At 44.0% G+C, this 13668-nt stretch overlaps 1 protein-coding gene across 1 annotated transcript in view; it reads left to right on the plus strand.

Moving 5' to 3' along the window:
* Positions 1 to 13668, plus strand: part of GALNT10 (polypeptide N-acetylgalactosaminyltransferase 10) — a 46657-nt gene that overhangs the window by 26795 nt on the left and 6194 nt on the right. Inside the window, exons 7-10 of the mRNA XM_068409277.1 lie at positions 7722 to 7829; positions 9685 to 9906; positions 10632 to 10748; positions 12919 to 13068. Of these exons, the coding sequence (XP_068265378.1) occupies positions 7722 to 7829; positions 9685 to 9906; positions 10632 to 10748; positions 12919 to 13068 (597 nt within the window). The remainder of the gene's footprint in view (positions 1 to 7721; positions 7830 to 9684; positions 9907 to 10631; positions 10749 to 12918; positions 13069 to 13668) is intronic.

Below are 13668 nucleotides of genomic sequence, written 5' to 3' on the forward strand. Positions count from 1 at the left end.
GCAAATCGAGTAAAGATTTCTATGTTAAACTCTGTTTGGGCTACCACGTGGTTTCTTTTTCAGAGGTTGAGTATACAATCTTGTAGGTGTCTGGATACCACTGAACTAAGCTAGTTGGCCTCAGCACGAGGCTGGAAGATGGTAGCGATGCTAACATAGTGCACAGTTTAGCTTTGGTGGCTAGAATTCCTCATCTGTCTCCCCAACAAACAAGTCATGGTTGATCTCTCACAAAACTGATTCCTAATGCTCGATGCCGCTGTGCGATTCAAAGGCACATCAAACTATATTCAGACAGCCCTTTTACCACACTTACACACCGTGTACTGCTGTACAGCAAACAATGCAGGGAAATACATTGTTTTCAAGACAGTGTCTTTTCTTCCATTGTTTGCTCACAAAAAACGTTGAGTAATAAAGTCACGTTGGAGGTCCCTTGTCCTCCATAACAGTAGCAGGAAGGACGAGGGGGGCACCCTCTTTGGAGATGTCATTATGGTTAGAGCCATTTATTCTTTGTGTTGCATGTAATGAAATTGTGTAACAATGTCATTCTCTGCAGGGGGGCAGTGGCAGTGTTCAGCCTCTTTTCCTTGGCCCTTTTTGAAAACGCTGGTTTCCAAGAGCGATGACAGTGGCTGGGCAAGCCCTTTGTCTCCAGTGCCACAGCAGACAGTCACACTGCTTGATCTGCAGGAAATAAGACTGCTTCATTCATCTGTTTGCTTATCCTCTCTGAAACATGCTGTGTTTTATTTCAGTCCAGAGATGGTAATTTATGGAGGGATAGATTTGCTTTAATTAATCTTTGCAAAGACCCCCTTTTTTCTTTCATTGTGCAACAGAAAAATTAAGTTTTAACTGAAAGAGGCTCAGTGTATTTTCAGAAATTAAGATAAATTGATACATTCATCTGTGGCTGATAGATTTAATAATTCTGCTGGAATTGCAAGAATAGAAGGTTTGTTCATAGAATTTATGAATCTATGACATTTCCTGGCGAGCTTAGAGTTATGTTTTTACCTTTAGAAGCAGACTGAGATTTTGTAGTTAAAGGGGCACTGTCAAATAATTTAAAGCTCTGGGTTTAGACGTGGGGTACCTGCTTTCACATTATTTATTATCTAGTGGGAATTCAGATTCTAAGAGTGCCAAATTTACAGCCCAGCTTTAACAAAGAATCTGTTCCTGTGTTGGGAAGTTGTGGGTGCAGGTACTCTTTTGTACTGCTGGTCTTTGATCCATTGCATCAGATCTGGCCTTCTCGAGCCTCACCAGGAGTAGATTTTTTTTTTTTTTTCCTTAAGCATATTCTTTTTTGGCCATGTGTGGTCTGTGCTTTACAGTTTTTTGCCTTTATTTTAAAATCCAGGGCTCTGTTGCTGAGAGACTGGAAATAAACAAGTTTATTTAGGAGCCTCTTGCCTTTCTGTTTTGAGATCATATGTATTTCTGTCATCAGCTGGCTCTGCTTCCTTCTGAGAAGAAACTTTCAAGCTGAAGGCAAGCCAAAAGAGAAACCATCAGTGCTGAGCACCTCAGAAAACATTTAGCCAGAGGATGGATCAAACACTATTAACTGAATCCTTGCTCCTTGGATGAAACATGTACACCAAACATCACTAGAAAACATAGCACGCTGGAGGGACAAAAAGATTTAGGTGAACTTTAAATTAGAAACAAACCTTCTAACCCTAACTGATGGTTTGTAGTTTTCTGGGTCTTCTCAATCCCTTAAAACAGAAATTTCTAGATTAGAAATGGAGGAGTCGATCTATCCATTCTGTATTCAAGCATAAAACACACGCTTCTTCCTTCTCTTGACCTGTGTATATCCAGAATAGCTCAGTGCCTATAACCCAGTACTGCTACAGGTCAGGGGTCTTCCTATTTCAGGTCATCATCAGAGGCAACAGGACGATTGCAATCTTGAATTTCAGTTGCAGGCATTACACTTGCTCAAAGGAGCCTCATTTTTTCAAGAATCCTGCTTGCAGAATGCTCCAGGCAAACTGCTCTGCAGATCTGCGTGGTGTAAGAACTGTTCTCCTCCATCTTGGTGGATTACTAGATGCTGACCTCTGAGTATGATCATGTATTTTGCAGACAGGGTAAACAAGCATGCTCAGCTATTTCTCTGCGACACTTTTTGACTTCCCTTTCTGCTGCCCCTAACTCTACAGCTGTAGTTTCTCTGTTCAGTGGACTTCATTGAGGTTGTTTTTTTGCTTTTTGGGAGTCACCTCTCCTCTCAGAGTTTTTCCTGGTCTTTTGTATCTTTCTGCAATGATGTGAACAAAATTGAATACTTTACCCAAAGTGACAACGTGTCTTTCCTCTTCGAAGCACGACTTAATAGCTCTGATTGTCTGAATGCTTCTGCACACTCAACAAATACCTACATTCTGCTGCCTACGTAACCACTTCTTTTTCTTTGAGATTAATGTATTTAATTCAGAGCAGTATATGTGGAGCATTTAAACTGTGCCTTTCTACAAATGCTGCTTTGTACAGCACTTACCTACGCTCAGTTTTATTTGTGATCATGTTGCCTCTTTTTCCAGTATTTTTGTGGCTTCTGTTCGGTTTGGTTTACATAATCTTCATTAAGCTGCTTCACACCTCTCTTCCATATATAGTCTCTGACTTTGTGTATGGGGAAACAGAAGATGTGATGTCTCTGACTTGTGTAGGCATAAATGTAGATGTGCTTTGTACCTCAGATCTTGAGTGGTGTGGTTCTCAATCCTTTAATTGCACATTATACTTCAAGAGCAAAGAATGAGAATCCAAAATGTCCTTCACTGAGTGAGAGATCATTTCTGTTTTAGAAATGTTTGTCTTGTAATTCAGAGATTGTAAAGCCGTAGTAAAATTCAAAGGGCTTCGTGCAAACAAGCCACGTTGACAGTTGCCCTGAAAGGAACAATTAAGGGGGAGGCAAAAGAAATGAGCAGTACTCGTGATCTTCACTCCTTGCTTCAGCAATAGGAAACATCCCCTGCACTTATTCTGGTGATCGTAGATCATTGCATTTTTCCAGATCCTTTTCCTAAAGCATCAACATGGATCACTTCTCCTGATTTCCATAGCATAAAGTACGTTGCATGTTTTCCAACAAATCCGAGTGCTCCATAGCTTCTGTCTGTGTATCTAATGCACGCATCTCCTTTGCCCCATGTCAGCAGCACTCTTCTGATTCACATTTTGCCACTGGCCTCCTGGCAGGTGCGTAGTTAGGGTGCAGCTGCTGAGGGATCACTTCTAACAGCATTTCTAGTTGTATCGCTGAAGTTAGTGCTGATTGTGAGCCTCCGCTGCTTATTCCAGGCACATACTCACGCCACTTTCCAGCAGCTCACGTTTGCCCACACTGAAACAGGCCGGGCATTCTGCTGCTTTTCTGTGTGGGGTTTTTTTAAGCCAGCACATGCTGCTTAATTCTAAAGCTCTCAGCTGCAGTACAGGGTGGCTTCTTTCTCCCTTCCTCTCTGGTGATGCAGAGATCAGTTTCAGACCATTGACTTGACTTTCTGGCCTCTGTTCACCCTATGTGCTTGGTTCACGTTCCAGAGTAGCCTCCCACCAAGCAGGAAAGCGGACCCATCCACTCTCTGAAACGTGATTATTGGAAAGTGCTCTCATTAAAATGCTCCAGACGGTAAGGAGGGGCCATGCGGGTGTGTGTTGTGTGAGAGAAGGCATCGTGCAAAAACAGTGCCTTTTGAGCTACCTTAATCTTTTGTAGAGCAGTAAGTCCCAGCTGCAACAGCAGCTGATGCTTACAATACAGAGGATTATGATTTCCCTGAAATATTGATTCCCCTTGCTTTCATCCTCTCACCTACCTTGTTATGCAGAGAACCCCCTTGACTTACCCACTGCGTTCTTTTCTTCCCATCTTTCAGTGTGTGCTCACAACCAGCCAGCTTCTCTCCCTTGGTCCATCCCATAGTCTTTATCTCTGTTGTGGCTTGCAGAAGCAGCTTTCTTTTCAAGGCTTGACTCTTCCCTTTGTGTTTTTTCCCCTCTCTTGGGAAGCATTGGCTCATCATGGGGCAGTCTTTGGAAACCATAAACCTTGGATAATTTGTGTTCACACACTAACTGCAGTATTATATTATGTATTTGAGAGGAGAGGTTCAGCTGTCTTACGTGACACTGTTTTCTGAAGTAGCAGAAAGGGAATTGGATCAGCATAACATTCCCATGTAGAGAATAGGTGGCATATTATCTTGTGCTTTCATAGCACACTAGCTGAGTCAAAGGCTCTTGAGTCGCTTTATGAATATGGAGTTACAGCTCTCCAGGCCACTGAGAAGATGGAAGTAATATCACTGGTGTTGTTATTTTACTTCCCTTTTATATGGTTTTATTATTATGGTGAGATTGTGGGCTTAGAAAAATCTGTTGCAGTGTGCCCATTGACCTCAGTGCAGCCAGGTTTTCTCTTAATTCTCTCAGATCTGTCAGCTGCTAGATTCCTAGCTCAAAATGTAGATTGGTAAAATTGTGCCTGAGGAGGAAGAGAAATTTCCTTTTGTCTCCTAATGAGATCTGGTTAGATCATTATATAAAGCACTGCCTGCCTGAGCAGCTTTAATTCTTGTTCTTACGGCGTTTTAGTAAATGGCTGATTGAAATTAAGTGCGTCAAGTTCAGGCACTGATGTTTACTGTCACGTCAGCCAGGGAGATGAGGCACCATCTCAGCCTTCTGTAAAACAGCAACAAGAGGAGACTGGCTCCCCTGGCCTAAGGAGACCACAGCGAGTGACAGTCGGTGTAACCGCAAAGGCACAGGGTGCTGCCCCACAGAACAGCGCTGGGTCAGCTGTTTGACAGCGCTGTATTTTTAGCAGTGCAAGTTCTGGTGTGCCATGCCTGTGAACTGTACCCGTGTTTAAAACCAACCAAACATTGCTAACTGAGTGGAAGTGTTCTCTCAGCTAGCACGCGGCTATTTTGGGTTTGCTTCACTTGCAGTTATTCCTTGACAGACCCTTGGATGTGATTCCTCTGACCTTTAACTCTAGCTTTCTAATGCTTTTGTTAGCTGTGTTTTACCCATGCATGTCACGCTCTTTCCCTCTCCCCCTTCTTCCAGTTTTATAGATAAGGACTGGTAATTGTCTTTATGGAGGTTGTAATGAGTTCTGTCACCACACAAAGCAGATCACTAATAAAATAAATCAAAGCAGCAATGAATGAATGGAAAGCATGCTTTTAAAATTAGATTTGTACTGCAAGAGCCACACTGTCACTTGCAGCATGAGACAATGTTAAAAAGGCACTGAGTTGGCAAAGTACCTTGAAAGGGTCACTGAGCTCTGCTAGCAGGAATTAGGAAGCTTTCCATTGCCTCCGTGCAGCACTGGGAACTGCAGCATCATTTGGGAGTAAATATTTTAAAGCGTGATTAGGAAAAGTGCACGTAAAACTCATCTTAGATTTTCCTTGTTCAGTAACTCAGTTAAGTAGATTTTCTTATCGTATCATTACATGTGTTTATGTAATGTCGTCTTCTGTGCCTGGAGTCTTGTCCCAGCTCAGAGCTCTTGGCCCTGCGTATCATCAGCTCTGTCTAGCTTCCCATACCCCCTGTCTCTCCAGCGTACCACGCAGTAGCCAAGTGCTGCCTGTATTATTGCTTCACAAGATCTGCAGTGCAAGGTCAGTGCTCTCCTCTCTAGCTGCATATTGACTGCAGGGGTCTGTTTCTCACGTTACTTAGGGAAGTCGTGTTTTCGGAGGACATGTGTATTCACGGTGGCCTGACTGAAAGCCTTTCCTTGGAGATGAGGAGCAGGTGAGGCCTTCTATGGGCAGGCAGCACGGATAACAAGCTGGTGTTTTCATTCAGGCTTGTGTTGCACTAAAATGCAGCTGCTTGTGAACTGATAGGGCTTTCTGGATGTAGGCTGCAGTGCACAGTGTAAGAATATGGGTTGCTGAGGAGTGTGTGTGGCTGTGCAGCTGAGCTCTAGGCTTCTTCAGCTGTTCCTGCAGTTTTTTATAGTTCCCAGGTCTCTTGCAGCTCTTACAGCCTTGCACAAACCATTTCTGTCATAGAAACACAAAACCATCCCCAAATTCTTGTTTTCTCAGTCTACCTGTTAATTTCCTAGCAGAGAAATCACACCGTGGCCCTCTGCGGTAAAAAGCACAGCAGCTACAGAATAAGCAGCATTTCTAATTCCACTAGAAACTTCACAGAAGCTGAGAGATAGTTTCTTTTTTCATCTTCATCTCTTCTGTACCAGCCTCTCAAGACACAGCAGGGACAAAAGGAATGAAATTCTGTAGGAGTGTTTGTCAACTTTCTTCTTATTTCTCTCACCATAACGACATGTAATTAAGTACCTTGAACTTTAAAAGTTGCCTGTGAAAAATACTCCTCTAACTGAGAGCAACCAACCTCCATTAAGTTATAAGCAGTCAGCAAATGACTGTAATTATTAGGGCCAGTAGAGAGAGCTGAAACTCTAGAGGACTTTTGTGTCAGAGCTAATAATTATGCAGCAGCCTTGGCCAAATATTTCTCTTCTGAGCTATGTATTTAATATTGTCACTGTAGAATATTAATGGAATTGCATGTGTGAAGCTGTTGACTAAGCTCATTGTAGAGTGAACTGCGGTGGCTCAAATGAGCCACAGTGAATGGAGAGATCAAGAACACTGCATCAGCCTGCAGCACCAGTGGAGCTTCTTAAATACTGCTGCCTTCGGGGCATTAACGTAAGATCTGGGACAAAATGAAGGGCAAGAGAGTGTCGTGCTTCAAGAATTCAGTGTGTCATTTGTTTTGCCTACTGAAGGATACTTTTTCTTTAAGTATTGATTAGATAGCTCTGGGAAGCACATATGAATATATTTCTTAAACCTAATGAAGTAGATTGGCTGGTTCAGAAAACATCTCCTTTGGTTTCACTTGGACAAAATGATTACATCCACGCTATAAATAAGGAACAGAACCAAGTTGTTGCAGTGTTGGCACAGAGTGAAATCTTCCCAGATGGGGAAAGAAACTTCTGGGCCTAATCTAGACATTAACCAACCATCAAGGTAGTCTTCAAATAGCAATGTGTTCCAGTGACTTTCTGAGGGCTTTTTTAAAGCTAATTATGTTTTCACCAGACAGGGATTTCTACTTAATTGTAAGGCTGCAAAGCAATGAGTCATGTCAGCAATGAAACCATATGAGAGCAGTGATAACCATGGGAAAAAGTAGCAGTTTCTTCTGGTTTCTGGCACTTGAACAGGCTCATGAATTCCCTGGGGTGTTTTGTGTAACACATGACCTGTACTACAGAGATGGCCTCTCTTTTACAGCAACCTTACACAACCTACCCCCAGATCTTATATGGCAGTCCAGTTTAAGTGTTGTGGGTACTATTGCTGTAATAACATATATCAATTTGAAGTGTGCTGTTCTCTGGGTGCTTGGATTTTTTTTTTGTTCTTTTCTCTAAAGAATGCAAAATTGAACTGTTTAGCCATTGGGCTTGATAGCACTTGTGCTGAACCAAGGCTTGCTGCATGGCTCTAAGTGGGTAGTTATAGGATTTGAGACAAAGGCAAGGAGGGGGAGGGTATTTGGGAGAGAGTGTACTTTAAAGTAAAAAATGGGGTTTAAGCTTTTTCATGACTTGAAAACCTTTTTTTCTTCTTCATTTTTCTCCATGTAACCAAGAGCGAATCTGTATCTCTGATGTTCCGCAGGTATGGATGTGTGGGGGTCGCATGGAGGACATCCCTTGCTCTAGAGTTGGTCATATCTACAGAAAATACGTTCCATACAAGGTTCCAACAGGAGTCAGCCTGGCAAGAGTAAGTGGGAATGGCGTTCGCCACGACAGATGTCTGACTGCAATGTGACCATGCTGTTGTCTCCTCTCACCCCACAATGGGAGGCAAATGTAGGCTTTGTAGTCCATAAATTGTACTTGTACAGTGGTCAAATTGACCAGTTTTGCAGTGGTGGATGTGTGACACAAAGGGAAGAGAGCTGCAGACTCATGTGCAGACAGCTGCTGTGCTCCAGACATCAGCCATTGCTAGGTGTTGGGAAGGGACTTTGCGATCAGACACTGGTTATGGAATCACCCATAAAAACAAGATATGGCTTTATTTGTGTAATACTTCAGTCATTTTACAGCTGTGCTCTCCCAAGAGCAGCAGGCTTCAGTGTGGTGATTGGGCTTTGGTGATTGAAAGACCTCTCCACTTTAAGCATCACAGACCACTGAACGGGCAAGCTGTAATTTTCCGCGATGGAACGTTCTGTGCCATCTTATTTCTTAATCTAGTGTAGCCCAAAGAGGAAAGAGCTTTTGCCTGGTTTGCACTAGCTTTCTCCAGTTGATTTCCAAATTGAGAAGGGATTGTATTGCCCTCTGGTGGGAGAAAAAAAAATCACAGGAGCAGGAAGGCTGCGAAACTAAAAACCACCAAAAGGTACCCTGCTGTTCTGCAGTCTTATGGCTTGCACAGTGTTAAAATGTTTCCCCGTTTAATAGCATCGCCCTAGTTATACATTTGGATTTATCTCTCAACCCAGCAATGACCTGTCAGAGCGATAGAGTGCTCTTCTGTCTGTGCCGTCTCGTCGGGAAGGAGCTATATTTCTTTTGAATTCAGTATTTGGCTCTTGCAGACTCCCACAGTGCCGGAAGGAGATGGCGGGCAGGTGTAGGAAAGGCTTTTTCTTGGCATCTAAGATCATACAGTCACCTTGAGATGAACATCTCTTCTTGTGTACAGGCTGCATTTGGGGCAGGGTCAGCACACTGCTTATTCTTAACATCCTAATTTTTTTGGTAGTAAATGACCACTGCTGGACTGACCACCTTCATGCAAGGTGGGCAGTGCTGCTGCGTCACTGTCATGACTGCGCATGGCACGTTACTGTGTGGCACCAAGAACGTACCTGATGTTGCTAGAGAACAGTCCAAGGTCCAACGGTCTCTTGAGTGTGTTGGGAGGAGCAGTAGGGCGGGTATCTCAGGAGGGTGGTGTTCGTTGCTTTCTTGGAATTACACAGTGGATTAAGCTTTACAGCAATACGTGAAATATACTGCTGCCAGCAAGTAAACCCTTTGCTTCTGTTCTGAAGGGTCATCACCTGAAAGTTCCATATTCCTGCGGTATCTGAGAGTTTCTCTTAAACAGCTTTTTCACCCAAGAAAACAGGAAAATAGTGGTAAGAAAGAATACTGTGAACTAAAGCTTTCCAGAAGCGAGTACTGCAAATCCCCTTCGTAGATGGATATAAAAGATGCAATATGAAGGATTTAAGAAAGCCGCTTTTTGTCAGGGACCTTTGAATGTCCAGTGGTATTTACCAGCATCATTTTCTGACTAGCTTCTGTACAGAAAAAAAAAGAAAAAAAAAACCAACTTTTAATGTTGTTTTTCTTAGCCACAAGGAACTAGATATAATGGCCAAGTGCCAGGATTCTGTTTTGACCTTAGCTGAAAATACCTTTCTAAAAGTCCCTTGGAACTAGAGAATAATAAAAATAATTTTCATCCTGAAGCCAGAGAGAAAGAGTGGATGTGAATGAAAATCCTTTCTGAGCAAAAACATGGGAGCTGTTCTGAATGCTAATGTCAGTAGTCGGTGCAGAGTGTTCTCAGGTGTTTTTCCCTCTTGTTTTCACACGTGCCTGTTACCCTGTTACAGAACTTGAAGCGGGTGGCTGAGGTGTGGATGGACGAATATGCAGAGTACATATACCAGCGTAGACCAGAGTACCGGCATCTTTCTGCAGGGGATGTTGCGGCTCAGAAGGAACTTCGCAACAACCTCAACTGCAAAAGCTTCAAGTGGTTCATGAATGAGGTCGCGTGGGACTTGCCAAAGTTTTACCCACCAGTGGAGCCTCCAGCAGCTGCTTGGGGAGAGGCAAGTTTGTGCTCTGAAATCTGCAGTGGGCAAACAGGCTGCGGTTTGGTTTTTTAAAGGTGCCTTACCCATGTGCTCCAGTACCAGTTTGCTGTGAGTGAGGTGGCAAGTGAGTGTTTAAAGATCCTGCTTGATATGTTTCAAAGACCAGAACTCCTCTACCATTGTATTGGCCTGATCAAAGGTGGCAGTTAGGCAGCAGTTGCTATTAGTGCACAGCTACAAAGAGAATAGGGACTTTGCTTGTTGCATACTTAGTAGAAGGCAGAACATGCCAACAGGGAGGACCAGGGAGAGGCGGCAGCTGAGCAATTGTAGAAATCTTGTATTTCCAAAGGGCTACACAACTGTGGTGAGCTACTCTGCTCCTTAGCTTTCCCATCTGAAAGCCAGGAAAACCATCCCTGGTCTTGAAAGTCATCTGTGTTCTGGGAAAAGGATCACCTCAGGAGTGAAGTCGTGGATTGTTACACACAACAACATGGTGGGCTCTGCAGTCCCATAGCTAATGGGTTTTGCTGTGTCCTGGAGGTTATTGTACAGCTGGCAATGTTTTGAGTTCCTGAGCTTTCTTCTACCTGTTATCTGCGAGCTCAGATACATAGTTCAGTGAGGAATCTTAAAACTGGCTTCATGCAAATACTGTCACTATTTGAGGCAATTTAAGCCTTCTTTCCTGTCACTTGGTAAGAGTAGGAGATTCAGTGGCTTATTTCCTATTTCAGATACGCAATGTAGGAACTGGACTGTGTGTGGATACTAAGCATGGAGCCCTGGGATCCCCACTGAGGCTGGAAAACTGTGTGAAGAACAGAGGAGAGGCAGCATGGAACAACTTGCAGGTAACAGTCCCTCTGATAAATCATTGGCTCCTAAATAAATCTGGGGAAGGAGAAGTTATAAGAACAAGTGTTTGAGAAGGAAGGCCATTGCAGAACTCTGTCAGGTGAACAGAGGATGCTGTGTACCCCAAGGCTCATGTGTTAATTATACTTGATGTGCTTCTAGCAGGATGTGGCTTATGCTTGTGGCAGGGTCTGGAGCCTGGCAGACTTTGAGCAGAGCTTTTGCCTCTGCTTTGAAGTTCTCAGAGTGAACAAAAGAAAGCACAAGAAAACAATATGCCAAAATAATAAAAGAAACCAGTAACAAGGCAGCTGTAATATGTAACAAAGTGAATATTAACTTCAAAGGTTGTGCTGAAAGAAGTGGTAGAGGAGTGTCATGCATATTAATGAACCTGCAGGAGCATTCAATAACCACTTACTATCATCCTTCTGACAGGAGGCAAATGCATTATAAACACCCAACCGTTGCTGGAGAGAGATGAAACCGGGCAGGCTATAGATTCACCCTCTCAACATATAAGGTGCCAGAAAAGACAGCTTTATTGTAACAGAAGGGAAGGAAATATTAGTTTGTCTAAACTGTAGCAGCTGAGCTGAGGGAAGATCAAGAAAACAATGCCTCTATTACAGAGCTATGCATAACTCTTCAGGGGAATGGCTTCAGTCGTAGGAGACAGAGGGTTGTTGCATATCAATTTTAGTACATGAAAACTAGAAACAAAACCAATTTACTCGGGCATAGTCCAAAACTAAGCTTCTGTTGTGTCAGGAGGATCTGGAACAATTAGTGTTGGCTTATGTTTAGGACGAGAATGTGTTTTGAACTTGTGTAGCATTGAGCCTAAATGATTGTGGTAATTTCTCTCCCAAGAGAGGTTTAGAAGAGAGACAGAAACAAAATAGCTTCTTTGTACAGAAGTTTTTGGCCAGGCTGCTTCAAATAGTAGCACCCTGATCATTACTGGTCTTTCTTACTGCCCGGTGATATCTCTGTGAAGAGAGGACCATTCCTCCACCTCGCTCCAAAAGGAGCCCCCAGAACAGCTGGGGGACTGAGAGAGGTATGCTGGCTAGTAGCCCTGCAGAATCACGTTGACTAATGCTGGTCACAGAGGACACTTGCACCCTTGCCAGAGATGCTGTCCTTGTCAAAGCAGAAAGCAAAAGCTTGACAGCAGTGCTTGCCTTTAAACAAGTTTATCTTTCAGTCCTTCGATGCTTAAAACATGTCATAAGCCAAGCCATGATCATCAGCCTGAAGATGCAGCTTGACCACGCTACTGTCTCAAGCCATGGCCAAAAGCAAATGCCACAGGGGCAGTGCAAGGAACAGAGCATGTGTGTGGTGGTACTTCCACAAACTGTTCTCCTATGGTCCAGTCCTTGTGGCTCAGGGATTTCCAGGCCACGTGTGCTGGCATCCGGTGGCTTTCATCAAGGCCACAGCATTGCCAGGAATTGACAGGTTGTGCCTAATTACTAGAGCTAAAACTCATTCTCTTCTTTTCCATAGTATCCCTCCTTCCATTTCATCTGAAAGTGCTGAGAGATCATTGCAGGGTCAGTAGAAGAGAGACCAGGAAGCATTGCCCTAGTGATTGCCCTTCTGATACTCCTGTGGGGTGGGGAGCTGTGGGCCTCCTGGTCTCTTGTCACAGAAGGTGTGGGACAGACTGTTCTGTCTGCAGCCTGCCTGTGCAGACTCGGGTGTTTACTGCCAGCTTTAATGCAGAGCTCCTGTAGCTCTCTGCCTTTTTTGCTAGCTGTGAAGTGCTGTAATTGGTCAGCTGCTCACTTAATCCATGATGTATGTCTGCATTGCAGAGACATTCGAGGCTGCTATTAGTACCCAAGCTAACTAGCATGGCCGTTTGCAGCAGCACAGTCTCATTTACAGAATGTTCGGGATTGGAAGGGACCTCGAAAGATCAGCTAGTCCAAAATTTAGCAACATTTAGCATGCTGTGTAGCAGTCCGCAGGGTAGCTGTTACAGACTCCCCTAGTCAGCAGTCCCTGTCCCCAGAGGTGGAAGCAGTTTTTCTCTAGAAGATAGTGTCCTTTCCCTGAAGCCATCCCTTCTCTGTGGGCAAAGAAGGGAACTTCTGCTGGTGAAAGCACCATGCCCAGTACCAGCCATCCTGAGGCTCCTGTTTGTCCTGGCAGGTATTCACGTTCAGCTGGAGAGAAGACATCCGTCCTGGGGATCCTCAGCATACCAAGAAGTTTTGTTTCGATGCCATTTCCCACAGCAGCCCTGTAACCCTCTATGACTGTCACGGGATGAAGGGGAACCAGCTCTGGAGATACCGAAGTGTGAGTGTGTGTGTGTGCCCGCGCATATGCATATTCTCATTTAAGGTGTCAAATTGTCTGTAGGCACTTAAGTTTCCTTAAAATGTCACCACTCATGCTTTATTCCTTCTCTTCATGTAGCTGTGATAAGAGAATCTGCAGACAGTCTGTTGTCATTGTGCCATTAATTACCCTTGGTTAGAAAGAGGTGACCCCCTGTTCCACTGGTTAGAAATGGTGAGGACTGCTTCTCCAGGGCTTGCTAAGCAGAAGGACACTCTTCTTGCAGGCCTGTCCATGGCTGGCAGTGAGGTGATGCAACACCCTTGCAAAACCTGTTTGCAAAGAGGTGTGCTGTGTTTATTGGTTCCTTCTGAATACTAGAGAAGATCGTGCCAAAAGTAGATAAGAATTTATTCATCCTCCTACTAAGCAATGCTGTTGTGGCCAACAGGTAGGTAAATTCTTGACTAAATGCCCTATCCTAGTCCTTGCAATCTGCACGCACAATGCTGGGGAGTGCCTGCAGCAGGGTGTGAGCCTGTAGGCTGGAGAACCTGGCTTCACACACAGCTTTAGAGCTTCCCAGTGCAAATGTGAGGACTGGGCTGGGTTCTGTTG

This window comes from Nyctibius grandis, chromosome 10 (assembly GCF_013368605.1).
Source record: "Nyctibius grandis isolate bNycGra1 chromosome 10, bNycGra1.pri, whole genome shotgun sequence".
In the NCBI taxonomy this organism is placed as follows: Eukaryota; Metazoa; Chordata; class Aves; order Nyctibiiformes; family Nyctibiidae; genus Nyctibius; species Nyctibius grandis.